The 18,736-nt window shown below is 47.8% G+C and overlaps 1 protein-coding gene across 1 annotated transcript in view; it reads right to left on the bottom strand.

Moving 5' to 3' along the window:
- Positions 1-18,736, bottom strand: part of ADAMTS6 (ADAM metallopeptidase with thrombospondin type 1 motif 6) — a 1,724,075-nt gene that overhangs the window by 1,517,175 nt on the left and 188,164 nt on the right. The window contains exon 4 of the mRNA XM_086963486.1: positions 17,523-17,691. Within this exon, the coding sequence (XP_086819612.1) occupies positions 17,523-17,691 (169 nt within the window). The remainder of the gene's footprint in view (positions 1-17,522; positions 17,692-18,736) is intronic.

The raw sequence follows: 18,736 nt of genomic DNA on the forward strand, positions 1-18,736 counted from the left end.
TTGTTTACATGACATATGCATCAAAAACCTTCATAAAGTACATTACAGATTAGGACAGCGTTTGAAAAGATTAAAACATCATAATGAAATACATATGCTTAAAACAGTCAAATGAAGAATAAAAGACTATAAAGAGTCTAACCTTAGTGAAGATGCTGCAGCACCGCTTCCCCAACTGCTGTATCATCATGAGTTGCCGACTGCAGACAGTAGTGCTTTGTAAAAGTGTGCACACTTTTCCACGTAGCAGCTCGGCAAATGTTCTCCAGCGTCACTCCAGCGAAAAGGGCCGTCGACGCTGACAATGTTCTGGTGGAATGCGCTTTAACCTTTCTTGTTAAAGGTTTGTTCGCTTTGTCATGACAGAAGAGAATCGTAGATGACAACCATCTAGCTATAGTTGCCTTTGTTACAGCCTGACCCAAGGTGGCTTGACCATAAGCAACAAAAAGCTGATTAGATTTGCGTATGTCCTTTGTTTTTTGAAGATAAAACTTAAGGCACCGTTTCACATCTAGGGAATGTAAAACCTTCTCCGCCGGAGTTTTAGAATCCGGGAAAAAATTCTTGAGCTTGACAGGTTGATTGATGTGGAATTGGGTCGGCACCTTTGGGATGAATCTTGGGTTGGTTCTAAGCGTCACAAAGTCTCTAGAGAATTGTAAGAAAGGCTGTGCTATCGTGAAGGCCTGTATCTCACTGACTCTGCAGGCTGAAGTGAGAGTCAGTAAGATAGCCACTTTCCAAGTTAGAAACTTTAGCTCCGCCCTGTGAATAGGTTCAAAAGGCCTTTTTAGAAGTTGGAGCAGAACAATATTGAGATCCCACTCAGGAGGAGGAGGCCGAACTGGAGGAAAAGCTCGGAATAGCCCTTTATGGAATTGTTTGATCAAAGAGGATGAACATAATGATGGTTTGTTGGAACTCTTTCTGAATCTGGATATTGCCGCCAGATGTACCTTAATGGGCGAGAATACCATTGGATGAACATTATTTTCTCCACACCAGGAACAGAATCGCTTCCACTTAAAATGATATGTCTTGATGGTACTTTGCACACGGGCCTCTGACAAAATCGCCCTGCAGTCTGAGGAGATGTTAAGATCCTTGAACTCTAAGAAGTCAGGAGCCAGGCATGCAAGTGCAGTGATTGAGGATCCGGGTGTCGGGTCTGGCCCCCCTCTCTTGTTAACATTGACACTGTCGGCTTGAGACGAAGTGGAGGCTTCTGAGAGAGTAAAAGGAGTTCCTGAAACCAATACTGTCTTGGCCAACGGGGAGCAATGAGGATGAGAGTGCAATGTTCCCTCTTCATCTTTTGCAGTACTTTCGGAATGAGCGTGATCGGAGGATAAGCGTATGCAAATATTCCGGACCATCTCATCAAAAGGGCATTTCCCCTTGACCCATGTTGAGGAAACCTGCTGGCATAAAATAGGCATTTGCTGTTCTGCTGAGTGGCAAACAGATCCAGTGTTGGTGTTCCCCATGTTTGATAGATCCTCTCCACTTGATGTTGCTCGAGTTCCCATTTGTGACAGCCTGTGAAAGCCCTGCTGAGGTTGTCGGCTAGAGAGTTCTGGACACCTTGCACATGTTCTCCTCTGAGGGATATGCCGTGGTGTATGACCCATTCCCACATTTCTTGAGCTTCCAGCGACAGGGTGAGAGATTTCGTTCCTCCTTGTTTGTTTATATAATACATGCTGGTGGTATTGTCCGTGCGCACCAGCACTGACGAATTCGCAATCTTTGGAAGGAAGGCTTGCAGAGACTGATGAGACCACCGCCCTTGAATCTGAAGGTCCTGGAGGTGACCTCCCCAACCTTCCAAGGAAGCGTCCGTTGTCAAGGTGAACTCTGGTATGTCGTGAAGAAATGTGAGGCCCGGTGACAAATTGTGCGCCTTCGACCACCAAAGAAGGGCTTGCTTAATCTTGGATGTTACTTTGATGCAGTCGTCGAACGATCCGTCGACTTGCCTCCACTGTTGAAGTAATTCCTCCTGCAGCGGCCTCATTCTGAGTCTCGCCATAGGGATGAGGCTGATTGCAGACGAGCACATCCCTAGAAGGGAAGCAAATGTTCGAACCGAAAGTGACCTTCTTGCAAATATTTGTTTTGCCAGCTTTAGCAGTTTGTTTTGCCGCTCTTGAGTCAAGAACGCTTTGCACTGGCATGTGTCCAACACCGCTCCCAGAAAGGTCAACTCCTGGCGAGGTTGAAGCTGAGATGTGTTCGAATTGAGGGTCAGTCCCAGATTTTAGAATAGGGAGAGGGAACTCTTGACCGCTTCCATCGTGGAGTTTCTTGATGGTCCTTTTAATAGGTAGTCGTCGAGGTATGGGAAAACTTGTATTACCTGTGACCTCAGCATGGCCGCCACCGGGGATAAACATTTGGTAAATATTCTTGGCGCCGATTTCAGGCTGAATGAAAGCACTTTGAATTGAAAGTGGACGCCAGCCACTGCAAATCTTAGGTATTTGCGGTGTTTTGGGTGAATAGGGATGTAGAAGTAGGCGTCTTCCAGATCCAGAGAAGCCATAAAGTCCCCTTTGTTGAGACAATTCAGAATGTCTGTTAGCGTTATCATGCGAAAACTCTGTTTTTTCAGATATTTGTTGAGCTTGCGCAGATCTAATATTGGACGCCACTCTCCTGAATTTTTCTCTACGAGGAGAAGCGAGAATAAAATCCTTTCCCTTTCTGAGAGGCAGGAACTCGTTCTATCGCATTCTTGTGTAGCATATTTAAGGCCTCTTTGAATAGTAAGTGAAGACGAGGGGGAGGAGGACCCCTGGGAGGCGCTGTTGGTGGTTTCTGCAAAAACTCCAGAGTGTGTCCATTCCTGACAAGATCCAGGACCCACTGATCTGAAGTTATTTTCCGGCACTGTTGGTAAAAGGCGGAAATTTTGGCGCCCAAGGGAAGGGGAGGATGAATGACTGACGTCCGGCAAAGCTCATTGGCGCTTGTTGGAATCATGCTCTTGATTGTTTGAGCGCCGTTTCCCTCCCTGACGAGAGAAACTCCCAGAGGCAGGCTGTCTGTAGGATGATTGATAGTACGTTTTTTGTACTGAGACTGGTACTGTCGATTTTGCTGGTTGGAATAATTTCCTCTGGAGGAGTAACCACGGCCTCTTGCTCCTCTAAAGGACCCTCTCTTGTATTGTAGGGTACCTAGTGATTTTGCAGTGTCCGTATCCGTTTTTATTGCCAGCAAAGCGTCATCAATGTGTTTTCCAAAAAGTGAATCCCCATCGTACGCCTTGTCCAAGATCTCCGTTTGGAACTCAGGTCTGAAGGTGGTAGCCCTGAGCCAACCTTGACGCCTGAGGACTGCTGCTCCCGCCAATTGCCTAAAGTTGGTGTTCGAAATATCAAGGGCGCAATCAATGATTTCCGATGCCGCCTTTTCTCCCTCGAGCATGATCCTGCGTACCTCCTGTCGACGATCCTCAGGGAACAGATCAAGGAACTCAGACAGATCTGACCACATCTGTCTATCATAATGGGCCAAAATTGCTAACGAATTAGCTGCCTTAATGAAGGTGGCTGCATTTGCAGAGAACTTCTTCCCTATTGCATCTAGTCTCCTGCATTCCTTGTCAGGTGGCGTTGAAATAGGAGCTCAAGGGTTCTTGGACCTCTGTTGTGCTGTCTGAGATATGACCGAGTCCGGTCGAAGGTGTCCTATTAAGCAAGATGGAGTATCAGGTGGCGCTCGATACTTCTTCTCAATTCTTGGAAGGACTGCCGGAATGAAGGCGGGCGTTTTCATGATGTTGAGGCCCTCTTTCCATATGTAATCAATAATAGGGATAGCTCTGGTAATTCTGCGATACGCCTCCTTAAAGTCATGCAAAAAGCAGTCAGACTGCTCAACTGTGACAGACAATTCAAATCTATTAGCCGCACGTTGCATAATATTATGAAATCCGCCAATATCCTCAGGCGGAGAATCTGACGGGCGTGGCGCAGGCGGTGAAGGCATGGGAATGACATAATCATCCCACGGATCCGTAGGTGTATAATCTGGCAACTCGCGCTCTTCCCACCCATCATCCTACCTGAGAAGAGGTATCCGTGTCACCTTGGGGTGTAGGGCCAGTATCCTGCCTTGGTGACAATGAAGCTCGCGGCGAAGAAGGCCTTGGCATGTCAACTGGGACAGGCGACATAAAAGGTGCAACTGGAGTTGGAGGAAATCTCTGGAGATAGTCTGCCAACATAGCTTGTAAGTCTTGAATTAAAGTAGATGGCAGATGACTTGTGTCCTCTGACTGAGGAGGTCTGGTATGGGGTGAATGTTGTGGCGTTGACAAGTCTTCATTCGCATAATGCTCTTGGTCATGGTCCTCATCTTCCTCCTAATACTTGATGTTCAATTGTGAAGGGTGACGGGCAACCCCAAAAGGTCCCTCATCCTCTTCGCCGTCATCAGAATCATCCTCCACATATGTCTCCAAAAGGTGTGATGGTAAGAGTGGATAAATGTGAGAGTAGTCTTGCCTCTGATAAGTTTTCATTTGGAAACATGTATCTTGCACCCTCGTCGGAGGTGTGCTGTGCAGCAGATGAGCTGATGCCATTGCTTTCGTAGAAGTCGATGACGACGAACCTGTTGTCATTGGAATTGTCGTCGACGGGACTGTCGATGTCATTTCCGTCGACGGAGCTGTCGTTGACAGCATTGATGTTGCCGTCGACGAGACCGTCGATGGTATCCTCGTCGACGAGGCAGTCGATGGTGTCTTCGTCGACGAATCCTTCGTCGATGGTGTTTTCAGGTCGTCGCTGGTGTCTTAGTCGACGAGTCCTTCGTCGACAAAGCCGTCGATGATGTCTTCGTCGACGAGTCCTTCGTCGACGAGGCCGTCGATGATGTCTTCGTCGACGGAACTGTCGTCGATGGGCCTGTTGTTTTCGTCGACGGGGCCTTCGCTGACATGGCTGAAGGGATCTTCGTCGACGGAGCCGTCGTCGACGGTACAGTCGACGATGATTTCGACGGCAACTGGCCCTTCGTGGAGCAAGGCTTCACAGGCGATGACAACATTTTAGCAGACACCAGAGAAGTAATAGCCGAAGTGGTGACTGTAGCAGAAGAAGTTGAAGAGGTAGAAGTCAAGGTAGCAGTATGAATAGACACCAGAGAAACAGTCTTAGTCTGGGCTGTACTCACAGTGGATGGTCTTGAAGGAGACAATGCACTCTTTGAGGGTTCTGAGACTCTTTGAGAGGGTTTAAGTTTTTTCTTCCTCTCAGGAGAAGAGCTCTCTCTGGATCTAGCTCTCTTGCTGGAGGTAGAGGCCTTGTCCTCATCATCTGTGGAAGATGATTTTAACCACAAAAGAACCCTTGCCTCTCTATCCCTGATAGTTTTTGAAGGGAACGTACAGCAAATTCTACAATCCTTCACAACATGTGAGGGGTGCAGACAATAGATGCAGTCAGAGTGCTGGTCGTCCTCTTCTTATTGCAGGTTCCACAAGCCTTGAAAAGAGCCTTCTTTTCAGACATTTTGAAGAAAAAGAGACAAAAACTGAGTAGGCACTCAGGGAGACTCCCTTACACACGAAGTGCGGTGAAAATCTGAGGAGAACTGCCTGAGCTAGGAAGGTTCTAGAGGGTGAGGACAGCTGATTGGCTGAGGCTACTATTTCAGGTCTTTTTACATAATGAGGTAGATAGGCTGCTAAGTTTTGGGCCTGCTAGGCCTTTAGGCTTTTCCAGCCTACTACAAGAAATTTTTAGGCACTGCTATTGTATATATTTTTACCGTGGGACTCCCGCCTCGACGACAGGGAATGATTCAGGCATGTGAATCTATGAAAGATACCCCAATACTGGATAAGGAGGCTGTTGTTGAGTACAAAACCCAGACATTGTGCCCTCTTAACCATCGTTAAAATAAGAGTGAAATTCGTACCATTTTGAGGGAGGAAATTCACCTTAGTGTTGAGTTATAATTGGCAGGGAATATAGTAAAACTCAGTTTTGAAGAGATTGGGGCTAAGGTTCTGTTGTGTCATCTATGAAATAACTTGCTCAATACAGTTTGCAAGAAGGTGACATCCTTCACAGCGCTCAGTCTAAGGAAAAGCTGGGTATCATCAATGTAATGATGGTAGTTCATTGCAAAATAGTTTATGGGGTACACTAATGGTACCCTGAGATACATCAAGTGGCATGGCGTACAGAGGAGAACAATGATTGCCCATGTGTAATTCCATTTTATAGTTGCAGAGATAGGAGGAGAACCATTTAAGTACTAAATCCTTAAGTCCGAGAGTCCTACTCAAGGTCTTGAGGAGAATTCTGTGATCAATGGTATTCACTGCTTTACAGGTAGAGCAAGTGGTGAGGAATTATTGCCCACAATCTAAGATTTTAAGGGCATCGTCCACTAACTGCCTTTTGGAAGGCCTTTTCTCTGGCGTGTCCAGATCTAAACCCTGATTGAAAGCCTCCTTGTAATTTGCTGTCTTCATTGCATTTTTTCAGTTGGTTAGCTACTCTATTTTCTAAATCTGCAGCTAGAAATGGAAGATTGGTGATGGGTCAGTAGGTAATTGGGTCAAATGTGTCACAACCGGGGGGGGCGTGGCTAGCAGCCTAAGATGGTGGCAGCTTAGAGGGCGAGCTCCGCGGTTGAAGCGGCCTCCAGATCTATCCGAGCACTAATCCGGAGCAGAATTTCACCTTGCGGGCAGGGACTGAAGTCCGGGACCGGGCGGCACACCCGACAGCAAACAGACGGAAAATCCGACTGCGGGAAGTCAAGATATCCGACTCGCCCGCTCTGGCCTTGGGAGGACACAGGAGCCGGGGGCCCGCCTGGCGTGACGGGGCCGACAGGAAGTGCCGCGGAGTCGGCGTGGAAGGGCCGGAAGTGATCGCCCACAGCGGAACACCAGGAACGCGAGCGGTGAGCAGCTCGGAGTGGCCGGCGACACGTCTGTGGCCTACAAGAGGGAGAGAGCCACGCATTGACTGAAGCCCGGTGAGTGAACGGGCGAACTAGACATCGGTCCGGGGGCGGCCGGACCCGTCCCGTCGGAACCCAGGGCAGCCATCTTGCCTCCCGATCGTCGGAGGATCCAGGCAGCGGCCCCGCCGGGGGGTCGGGCTCGCTGACCCGAAGTTGCAAACAGCCGTCACCCAGCGGAGGACCTGGCACGGGGGACACCAGGATCCTGAGAGGGGATACGGGGGCGGCCATTGGGGAACTGGAAAAACGGTTGCACTGCTAAGGCGGCACCTCACCCTGCCGGGCTGCGCCGACCATCCAGGGCGCACACACCCTCAAACATCCAGCTGAGACTGAGAGCGGCGGGACCGCAGAAAACACGGAAGAGGCTCCTGATTTATTGCCGGTCCGCTCAGATACGCAGCCTGAGGTAGAGAGGCATCAGGTACTATAGAGGACCGAGGGGGGTCAAGGAGAGGGTCAGTTGGACACGCACGCCACCCAGTCTCAGAGCGAAGTACGCTCCCTCAGGGACACAGATCTGCGCCGGACCACACGGTAGAGCAACTCCAACAGCTAACCTCACCGAGGGACCCGGGAGCAGGGTCGTTGAACATAGCTCCTTTGGCCGGCCGCACCTCAAGGCCACAGTCACGACGGTGGGCACACACCGGGACTCCATCTGGGGAAATATATCTTCCTGACTGCTCTGCTCACAGCGACCGCCTTGGGGCAACTACGGAGGACATGGCGGGCAAAGGTCCGAAGGGAGGCAATGCACAGTCGCGTCTTGAGAGGTATGCGTTTGAAAAACCGGCCGCCTCCCCACCAGATGCCAAAGCACAGGCGAGCAAGCCGGCCGACCAAAAGGGGGACAAAAAAGCAACCCTTGAAGACGTCATGCGAGCCCTGACGCAAGTTCAGGTTACGGTGGGATCGATCTCAACGGAAATAACCCTGATAAGAGCTGACTTCCACAAGATGTCCGAAAAAGTTTCATCAATGGAGGTGGTGACCAAATCTTTGGTAGAAGACGTCTCGGAACTCCAGATCAATGTGGAGCGAATCTCGAACGAAAACAAAGACCTACGTGCGAAGCTGGATGAGCAGGAAGGGCGCTCAAGGCGGAACAACATCCGCATTATAGGGGTTCCGGAATCGGAGGACACAAGAGCAATGGACCTCTACGTGGAAAACTTGATTGAACAAGAACTCAAACCCAAGGGCCTATCCGCCTTCTTTTCTGTGGAAAGAGCACACCGGATCCCAGGAGGCAGACCAAAGCAAGGCGCAGCACCACGGCCGATCATTGCCCGTCTCTTCAATTTCAGGGACAGAGACGCGATCCTGCAAGCGGCTAGAAACTCACCTCCAGTTAAGATCCAAAACTCAACTCTGGCGTTCTTTCCAGACTACACGGCGGAGGTCGCACGTCGAAGAAGGACATTCTTTGAAGTAAAAAAGGAACTGAGGGCAAGAGAACTCCCTTATGCCATGTTGTTTCCAGCCAAGTTGAGAGTGGTGGCAGACAACAAAACTTGGTTCTTCGACACTTCGGAGGCTGCACATGACTGGCTGGAAGGATGGAGACAAACGGGCCCACCTCGCCGCTCCACACGCCCAAATAAATACCGTGCAAATGGATCTCGTGCGGGCTCCCAAGCATCAGGAGGAGACCTGGATCCGCACTCCCCACTGAGTGAGGCACATGACACTGAGAATAACGATGAACAATGAAATCCCGGACCTAGTAGCGTAGACCAAATGTACTGCTGATTGGACTGGTCGTCAAGGACACCGGGCGGAGGTCCTCCGCGGACATGGAGGGAGGCCGCCGACTCCGGAGAGTCCCTCACCCTGACGAGCAAGTACTTTGTTTGGGTTTCGGGTCAGGCACTCTGCTAAGTTGGGGGGGCGGGCAGTTCTGGGTCCGTCAAGCAGGGGGGCAGGGAGGGGGGAAGTTGGGGTTGGGGGGGGTTCGGTTCTTTTGACTTGTTTTACAGGTGTAGATTGGTACCACGGGATACACACATTGCACAGGGCATGCGCAGGCCAGGGCCCTGCACCTCACTCCATACGATACATGGATTTTCTCTACCACGGAAACAATGACACACAATACACGGTATGACATAGGGAGGGGGATCCTGAGAAAGGACCTGTGGAGCCACTACAGCTTATGTCCTGGAACGTTAGAGGCCTGGGAGACAAGGTCAAGCGAGGGCTGGTGTTACACAGTATAAAGAGGTTCGGCCCGGCTCTGGTCCTACTGCAAGAAACGCACCTCACAGGCACAGCCACACATGCCTTGGATAGGAAAGGCTACCGGATGATTGCCCACTCGGAGTTCACGAAGGGGTCCCGGGGGACAGGAATACTAATGCATCGATCCTCCAAATTTATACTCCAATCCACGAAGGTAGACACACAGGGGCGCTTCGCAGCGGCACTTGGGCAGTGGGAGGGGAGGCGGCTGAATGTGGTCTCGGTATACATTCCACCGGCACTGCACACGATAGCTCTCCCAGAATTGGGTAAATTTCTGTTGGAACTCCCAGAAGGGGACCTCATAATAGGGGGGGATTTCAACGCAGTGGCACACAATACGCTAGATAGGTTCCCATCACGAACACAGACACCAGGGCCCTCCCGGCTGCATGATTTCCTGGAAGCGCAGGGCCTGATAGACCTTTGGAGGCACATACACCCAACAGACCGTCACTACACTTATCACTCAGCGGTCCACGACAGTCTGTCACGGATCGATTATTTTCTTACCCCGGGGCAGGGACTCCTTACTGTCGACGATATACAGATCAAACCAAGGGGCGTCTCGGACCATTCCCCGTTGACGCTGACCCTCTCCAACCCAGAGCGGTCACAAAAGCGCATATACCCGATATTCCCAGGCTACCTCAGGGTCCCACAGGTGACCACAGCTCTTAAAATAGCGACAAGATGTTACCTCGCAGAAAACACTGGCTCGGTTTCCTCCCCGTCGATTTTCTGGGAAGCCTATAAAACGGTACTCCGAGGTCAAGCAATCTCCACTATAACGAATTACAAACACACCCAGAAAGTAGAACTGCTAGACCTAGAGGACAGACTTGCCGAGGCAAACGAGCTTCATACGGCTGACCCGACCGGGGACACGCTCCACACACTTCAACTGTGTCAGAAACGCCATGCTGATCTCCTGAGACGTAGAGTGATTGAAAACATAGCAGCCACTACGAATAGGATATACGAGGTGGGGGATAAGGCAAGTAAGCTCCTAGCCTGGCTAGAAAAAAAAAGGGAGGGGCAGAGGAATATCTTACAGTTGAAGGATGGGGAAGGGGCGCTGCACACCCGCCCTGCCCAGATAGTGGAAATCCTGGCCGATCATTTCCAGATGGTGTATACCTCTGAGATAGAGGTTACACGGGAGATGGCGGAAGTGGCACTTGTGGGGGTGCCCACCCGAACCCTGCTCCCAGATATTGCTGAGGACCTAGATGCAGACCTGACGGCTGAGGAGGTACAGGCAGCTATCGCGGCACTACGTCCAGGGAAAGCTGTGGGACCCAACGGAATCCCGATTGAGTGGTATAAAACCATGTCGGAATCGCTTTCGACCCCACTACTAAACATGTATATAGATAGCTTGGAACGAGGACACCTGCCGCCAGATCAGTGCATGGCCACTATTGTGGCGATCCCGAAACCTGGCAAGCCCCCTGAGGATTGCGGTTCTTATAGACCGATCTCTCTCCTCAATGCTGAAAGCAAAATCCTGGCCAAATTATTGGCCAACAGGCTGTTGCCTCACCTTAGTCACCTTATCCATCCGGACCAATCGGGATTTATGCCGCACAGAAGTACGGCGCTGAATCTCAGGCGCCTGCACGGTGTTATGGCAAGGGCCCCGTTGTTAAAAACTGATGCAGCAATCCTCTCGTTGGACGCCAAGATGGCGTTCGACTTGGTGGAATGGAGGTACCTTTTTGCAGTCCTACAACATATGGGCTTCGGCCCAAAATTCATAGCATGGATCAGGCTCCTATATAGTGCTCCCACGGCGCGAGTGACGGCTAATGGCCATCTCTCGAGAATCATTACATTGACAAGGGGCACGAGACAAGGCTGCCCGCTCTCCCCGCTACTATTTGCCCTGGTACTTGAGCCGTTGGCCACGATTATTAGGACCACGCCGCTGCTGCGTGGCATTACCTGGGGTGAAGGCTGGGAGGACAGAGTGTCCTTATACGCGGATGACATGCTAATCTACCTTGAGAACCCGGCAGAGGGAATTCCAGTGTTGCTGGCATTATGTGAACGACAGGGAATAGCCTCAGGGTACAAGATTAACTGGATGAAGTCGGTGATCTACATGCTGCATGGGACCCCACCGTGTTTGGAGGTGGATTGCCCCTTGGTGGTGGAAACAATCTCCTTTCGATATCTAGGGATTCGGATCACCCGAGATCAGGTGACTTTTCAGGATCTCAACCTCAGGCCCCTGCTCGATAGACTGAAGGCGGACGTGCGCCATTGGAGGACACTCCCGCTGACATTACTGGGCAGAGCCGCACTTTTCAAAATGATGGCGCTACCCAGGTTCCTATATGTTTTGGAAAATACGCCGGCACTGGTCCCACCTTCCTTTTTCAAACAGATAGCGGGGCAACTGTCAGGCCTATTATGGGGAGATAAACCGGCGAGGGTAGCACAGGCGAAGCTGATTAGGGACTGGTACAGTGGGGGGATTGCACTCCCGAATCTGGAACTATACTACTGGGCAGCACACCTCAAGGTGATCAACCAATGGATGCATGCGCCGCAGGAGGACCCGGCATACCTAGCGGACAGACGTCAGCTTGGCACTAATACACTACTTGCCCCGCTCTACAACAAGGGCCTGACAGCGAAACTAATAGGCCCGACTAAGCACACTGTAACTTTATGGCATAAAGCCCAATCTCGTCTGAAATGGGGGGGGGGGGGGGGGTGATTACACAGCTTACACCCTTGTGGGACTCTAAGGCACTGGGCAACTTGAGACGTAGTAAAGGATTTGATCAATGGGACACTATAGGGATCTCCATGGTGGGGGATCTATGGACACGGGAGGGGGTGGTCCCATTTGACACCCTGAGAGAACAGTAAGAGCTGAACACCACTGAGACATACCGCTACATTCAGATTAGGCACGCATTGCTAGCAGTATTAACACCGGGAACCAACGTCCCGGAATCGGCCCCTTTGGAAGACCGACTACTCACTGATTACATGGAAGCCAGCGCCACCTCCCTCACATATCGCAAATTAATAAATAACTTGCCTGACCCATTACAACAATTGAAAGAGAAATGGGAGGATGATGCTGGGGACCTGGATGAGACAAATTGGAATGCCGCAATGGCATCACCTAGAGAGGCGGGAATATCAGCGAGATTCCGTCTGGTACAGTTCAAGATACTACACAGAGTATACTACACGCGCACCACACTCCACAAATTCCAGAGGGCAGAACACCCATATTGCTTACGAAACTGTGGGGAGGAGGGCACATTGTTTCACACCCTGTGGTCCTGTCCGAGCATAGTAGAATACTGGAGGCGAGTGGCACGTACGGTCGCCCAGACGTTGCAACTCCCGTTCACTCCAGACCCTAGAATTTGTTTGCTGAATGTGTGGGGCCCGACCGACCTCACGCCAGTAGGGCGACTATGGGTGGTCATAGGGATGATGCTAGCAAAGCGGGATATAGCACAGAAATGGGGAGTGGCAGAGATACCGACTTTGGCACAGTGGTGTAAAAATATGGACATGATCATGATGACGGAACGGGCGATATACCAACAGAGGGCGAATCCACGTAAGTGGAACAAAATATGGCTACCGTGGAATACATATAGAGGGGAGCCATGCGAACCATTGCCGGAAGATGATGAAGGGGATAGCTCAGAAGAAGACGATGATGTAGAAGGAGACCGGGCATGAGGGGGGAACAAGAGGGGTTGGGCACGGGCACACTGGGTCTCCAAAGTCCCTTAGGCATAAGAGATTAGGCGACTAACTGTGGGGGGAGGGATGTAGAGGCAGACATGCAATGCATAGATGGTAATGTGTACATAATACGCTTCTGTAAAACCAAGTTACACACCTTGATGTTATCGTTGTTAGTTATAAAAAACGAAAATGTTGCGATCCTGATGACAGCTGGCGGAATGTTGACGCCACTCGTCGTAATGCCTGCGATACTGAATTTGATATTGTGATGCAACAATAAAAACAAATTTAAAAAAAAAAAAAAATGTGTCACAACCAGGTTTTTAAGAGAGGTTTCACATGAAAGTAAATGCTTTTTCATACAATCTTTTTCTGTGTTTAAGGCAGCAAGGATTGTTTGAGGTGGGATTTGTTTGACATTTCCTCTTAGGCATTGTGAGTTATTTCCTTTGGTTATTTAGCTCTTTGGAGTATACTTGGGATCAATGTTTAATATGGTATAAAATTATTTACTCTGGTTAGGTGAGTTAGCATGTCATGGGATCTCAGCACTGAGTTTGTAGTTTTATCTGGTGGGCAACCCTGGTCCAAAAGAACGTGACATACCTTCTTTAATACTCTTTCTGGTAGATAATCTGACCAAGCACATATTTCTCAGTTTGTTCATTTACACAGGAGCAAGACTGGAACAGGAGCACTTTCTGCAATTGCTCCTACACATTGGCCTCTGTCATAACTCTATCTCACCACTGAACATGACAATACATACGCATTCTCCCTGCATGCTGATGGCAGTTTATACCATGATAACCTTATAACCTCTATAGAAGGAGAAGGAGAGTGGGCAGTGAGGAATCTGTGGTTACATAGCTTTTCCAAAAGAAGGGGTGTTTCTCAAGGCAAGTAACTTGTACCTCTGGTGAATACTTCTAACTGCAGAATTTTACCTTGTGAATCGACATCAAAGCAATTCCCCTCCTAGAGGTAGGTCTGAGCAGCACATGGCAGCTTGGCAGATGTCCAGTTCAGGAACACTCTGCAGCTAAGAATGAAATAGTAGCCTATGCATTTGTGGAATGAGCCCAAATGCCATCAGGAGGATCCTTTTTAACAAAGGTGTAACACAACTTGATGCAAAGGACAATCCATCATGGTAAATTCCATTTTGGGATCGCTCTTCCTTTCCTCGCACCAGCAAAAACAAAGAAAAGTCGATCATCCACCCGGTACTCCTTAGTAAAAATTAAGAGCCCACTTAGGATCCAACCACTGCAACTTCTCCTCCTCCTTAGAAGGTTACAGAAGCAAGATGAAAGTGGGGAGGTGATGGATTTCTAGACATGAAATGGTAGAACAACTTTTGGAAACAGGAAAGTAGGTGTCCAAAGCAACAATCTGTCAGAGAAAATGGTGGTATGCAGACTAGGGACCGATAATGCCTGCAAATAACTGATGTGACGTGCAGAAGTGATAGCAGTGAGAACCAGAGTTAAAAGCCTCAGGGTACAACAAAACAAACAGTAGGAGATCAAGAAGCTTAGCTTGTAGGGGGTAAACTTGTTTCTCCTCACTAAAGGTAACAAATTTAGACCAACTGAATAGACAGACCTTGTAAATAAATGGCGAGCAGTCAAACCAAATCCAACTTCAATTGAAAATCCATACCACTCACTTAATGCTGCTCAATTTCCCTGTATGGAGGTGTAGTTTGTGGAGGTTCAGAGGCAGGATTCAGCAAATCTGCTAGGACAGCAGGTACTCCAGAAGATGCAGTCAAAGTGGAGGGCATATGCTGATATTCAAGAACTCAGAGTACCAGAATCTCAAATCCCAGTACCGGGCTATCAGAATGAGCTCAGTTTGGTTCCACATGACGTTTTTCAGCACTCAGCGGTTGAAGAGGAAACGTGCAAAAGAGGTACGAGTTACAGTTATGACAGAATGAGTCTCTCAAGGATTCTCGTAGAGGAAATTCCATGGTGCAAAAGGCTGGACACAGAGTTCTCACAGCAGCGAAAAGATATACTACAGGCACACCAAATTGGGTGAAAATATGCCTTGTCCCAACTTCAGATGACGCCACAACTCATAATTTGGCAGATGACGCCTGCTGAGTTTGTCCGCCCTGATGTTGCGAGAAACTGCAAGGTATCTGATCAACTGTAAGGCAGACCCAATGAGGCTCAGCCATCTCCACATGCGCCGAGCCTCCAAACAGAGGGCACAGCATCCCAATCCATATGATACTTGCTTGCTGCAGTATCATATGGCAGTTGTCTTGCTCTTCAGGACTGTCATTCAGGACTATGTGATAAATGTCAGTGTGACGGGCTTCAGCTGAGTAACAGTTTGAATGTGTACATGTTTTTGGCGAGTTAATGGTTGTTAGACATGGGAGTGGAAGGCATAAAGAGTGCAATGGTATAACGAAATTTGAAGGGGGGCCTGCAAAGTAAATGGAGGGGACAAACTCCGGGCTCATACTAGAGCTCTGAGGCCAGGGTACTATGCAGATGGGGCCTCCTGGAGCTCGCCCCCCCCCTGCACGGTGGGGGCTGCAGGGCCTATGTTACACCACTGAAAGAGGGGCTAGATGAGAGCTGAGTCTGTTGAGATAGATTGACCCTTATGTGCTGCTTCCCTACATCTGCAACTGCTGGATTAATATAATTTGTCTAGATTTGGAGTTGAGCCGAATATACATTACAGTTTGGTAGCTGACAGCTGTTAGATGCCAGAATTTTATCTTGAACTAAGACTAGAGATTTGAGAGATAATACTTGGTCACGCGTCTAATGATACTGATCAACAAGACATTTCATAATGCTAGCAAGCTTTTTAGGATTGTAAATCAAGTCCGGAGGGAGTCATTTTGAGCTGAATGTGTTGTGTAGAATGTGCAATATTGCAGGCTTAATCTGCTCTGTTGTACTGCATTATGTCAGGCACAGATTCCCGAAACTCTGGAGCATACTGAAAACCAGTCTAACTCTAGCCCTAGAACATCTGGTGTTAAGTGTTTCCTACAGATCCTAAACACTGTACAGATATCCACACCTTTCGTCTTCCTTAAAAATCTAATTTTGAAACACATTTACAGTGTGTCAAACAAATTTACTCCCAACTACAATTATCTTGGATTTGTCCTCAAGCAAACGTTTTAAAACGAAAAGCCTAACAAGAAAATAGTGACTGGCAACGAATTGCCAAAACATCTACAAATATAAAGAAGGTGGATGTGGATGTCACAGTAAAAATTATTTTCTAAATTCATGAACATTAACGTTCCAAAAAGGCCACCAACAACCAAGGGAAAAAAACTATTTAATTAAGTTAAAGGCACTTTCACAAAAAGTTAACATTATTAAGCTCTATTTGAGGAAGTGTCCAAGGGCAACTCGGTGTGAAGTGTTCACCGTCAAACATTTACATGGTAAAACGCGCAGGGTTACCTGTCAGTAGTGCAGGGTTGTTATCTATCAACTAATTGCTCATCTTCCTTTCAATTTTATTCACATTACTAATATACTCCTGACCTTGGAAGCATAAGGTTAGGGTTTGGCTGGGCTTCCTCCCTTCCCAAAACGATGTGCTTTGATTGACGGTAGATGTCAGATTGTGCCCCGGGGTGCACACATGGAAATCTGTTATAGGAGGGTCTGGGACAAAGAATCCCATATGAGGTGCTGACTGGACACCAAATATGCCTTTTAGAGCAAGGAAAACGTTTCCAGACCTTTCGAACCACTGGGTATTTATCCACCCTCTGCAAGTGAACTTCGGGTAAAGCAAGGGGCTGATTCAATTATCAGTGATGGAGTAATTGTCGTTGCCATGGTGGAGTACTTTACTCCCGTAAGGGCTAGGGTACTCCGCCTATTTAGAGATGTCCGCTGCCCCTGCGGACATTTCTAGCATTTCCAAGAACTGCAGTTAAGGAAGTTCACAGAAATGCACTGTAAGTGATAGAAAGTCTGTGAAAAAGGTATCAAACTTACAACTTTTTTTAAAATTAAAATAAATAAATCCCAAAGCAGGATTTTCTTTTTGAAGATAAAAAGAACAATGACCCCCTCGCCAGGGGATCATTCTCCCTTGGCAAGTGTTCACTGCTCCTTACTGCCACGTTTTTCATGGCGGTGACAGGCAGTGAAACCTGGCCACATGTCTGCCCAATCTAATTAAGGCGGGCGGACACATGACCAAACCGGGCCGTCGGAGGCGTGTACAGGAGGGGGAAATGGAGTACTCTCTGCTTTCCATACGCCGAAGGTCCGCCCAGCTCTAAATGAGGCAAGCAGAAAGGGTACTCAGTTGTGACAACATTTAAATTAGCCCATAAATGTCATCATTCAAGTCCTTCAAATTTCAGAGGTTTATTCCAGTTCTAAAATGAATGCCAGTTATAATTTTCAAATTACAATTCCCTTAAACGTGGACCATAAAGTTTAAACAGCACCAATCAAAATAACATCCTTAAAGATTGTTATGACACAACAAATACATTCAAGAATAGAAATCTTCACCAAAGACTTCTTGGACACGTTTACCTGTGACACCGCAGTAGGAGTGATTGCTTGCGTATCTTTGACGAACGGCAGATTTTTTGTAAATTACATGAGGATGGCCATTATCGTAACTGAAGTGTTTGGCATTTTCAGTACTGTTGCTTAAAGGTTCAATAAAATATTCTTCATCTTCTGTGGCAATAATACCATGCTTGATGGAGAGAAGAAAAAATAAGTTTAGATAAGCCAGAAGTTTGAACTTGCAAACAAAGTCAGTATTATTAGAAGTAATTTGGAGAGGTTAGCATATCCCATCTTCATTGTAACCTTTCATTGGTAAGTGTCCAGTGTTTAGATACTCCTTAATTCAGACGTTTACACCGAGTTTTGGCAAACAAGGGAACACAGGGTCAGTGCATTGGTTTCCCTAGATCCTACAATTCTGCTACATGACAAACTTATTTTATTTTATGTTATTTTAGGGTATGCTACACTTTATATCACTTCATGGCAGATTTTTAAAGCCATGCCAGCAAGTCTTCAAAACGCTGCCTCTAGATAGAAGCAGCTATGTATGGAAGATGGTTCTGACTGACAGAACGCTTCTTCTAAACATTTCGGTCTTAAAGCTTTGCCTCAATTTCCAATTGTCTTATTATTCTCGCAGACATTCTAGAGTTACACTTTCTGGGAAAATGTTTAAAGTTCAGTAATGATATAACTGAAGTTCCGGGATCCAACATCACAGTTCATTATTATATAACCGTGTGCTGCACATCCAGATGCTGCAGATCGGATGAGTGCTCTTGTGACACATAGCAAGGAAAAAGGTAGGAAGTGGTGTGTGCCTTGGGTGGCTGGTTGTAGTCCCTCCCTGCTCTGTACTTCAATTCACATAAGGGCAGATAAAACACTCACGTCAGGGAAAATAAGCGCTATATAAATACAATTTACAATTACAATTAAATGTGTGAGATTACAGAATTATATTGTCGTTAGTCTGGGCACACCTAAAGTGTAAGCCTTGTTAGATTTGAAGGTATAGAAGGCCAGATGGATGCTGAATTTATTATTTATTTCCAATACAGGACCATAAAATCACAATCGTTTTTACAATGCTTTATATAGTGTGGGGCAATGTTTCTGTCTAGAACCACCACATGAGGCATGTTGGTCCCAAGAAGGGAATTTTTTATTTTTTATTTCAGTGAGTTTTTATTGAGGATATTAAGAACAAGAAAAAAAAAGTTCATCGA

Source organism: Lissotriton vulgaris, chromosome 3_1 (assembly GCF_964263255.1).
Source record: "Lissotriton vulgaris chromosome 3_1, aLisVul1.2, whole genome shotgun sequence".
In the NCBI taxonomy this organism is placed as follows: domain Eukaryota; kingdom Metazoa; phylum Chordata; class Amphibia; order Caudata; family Salamandridae; genus Lissotriton; species Lissotriton vulgaris.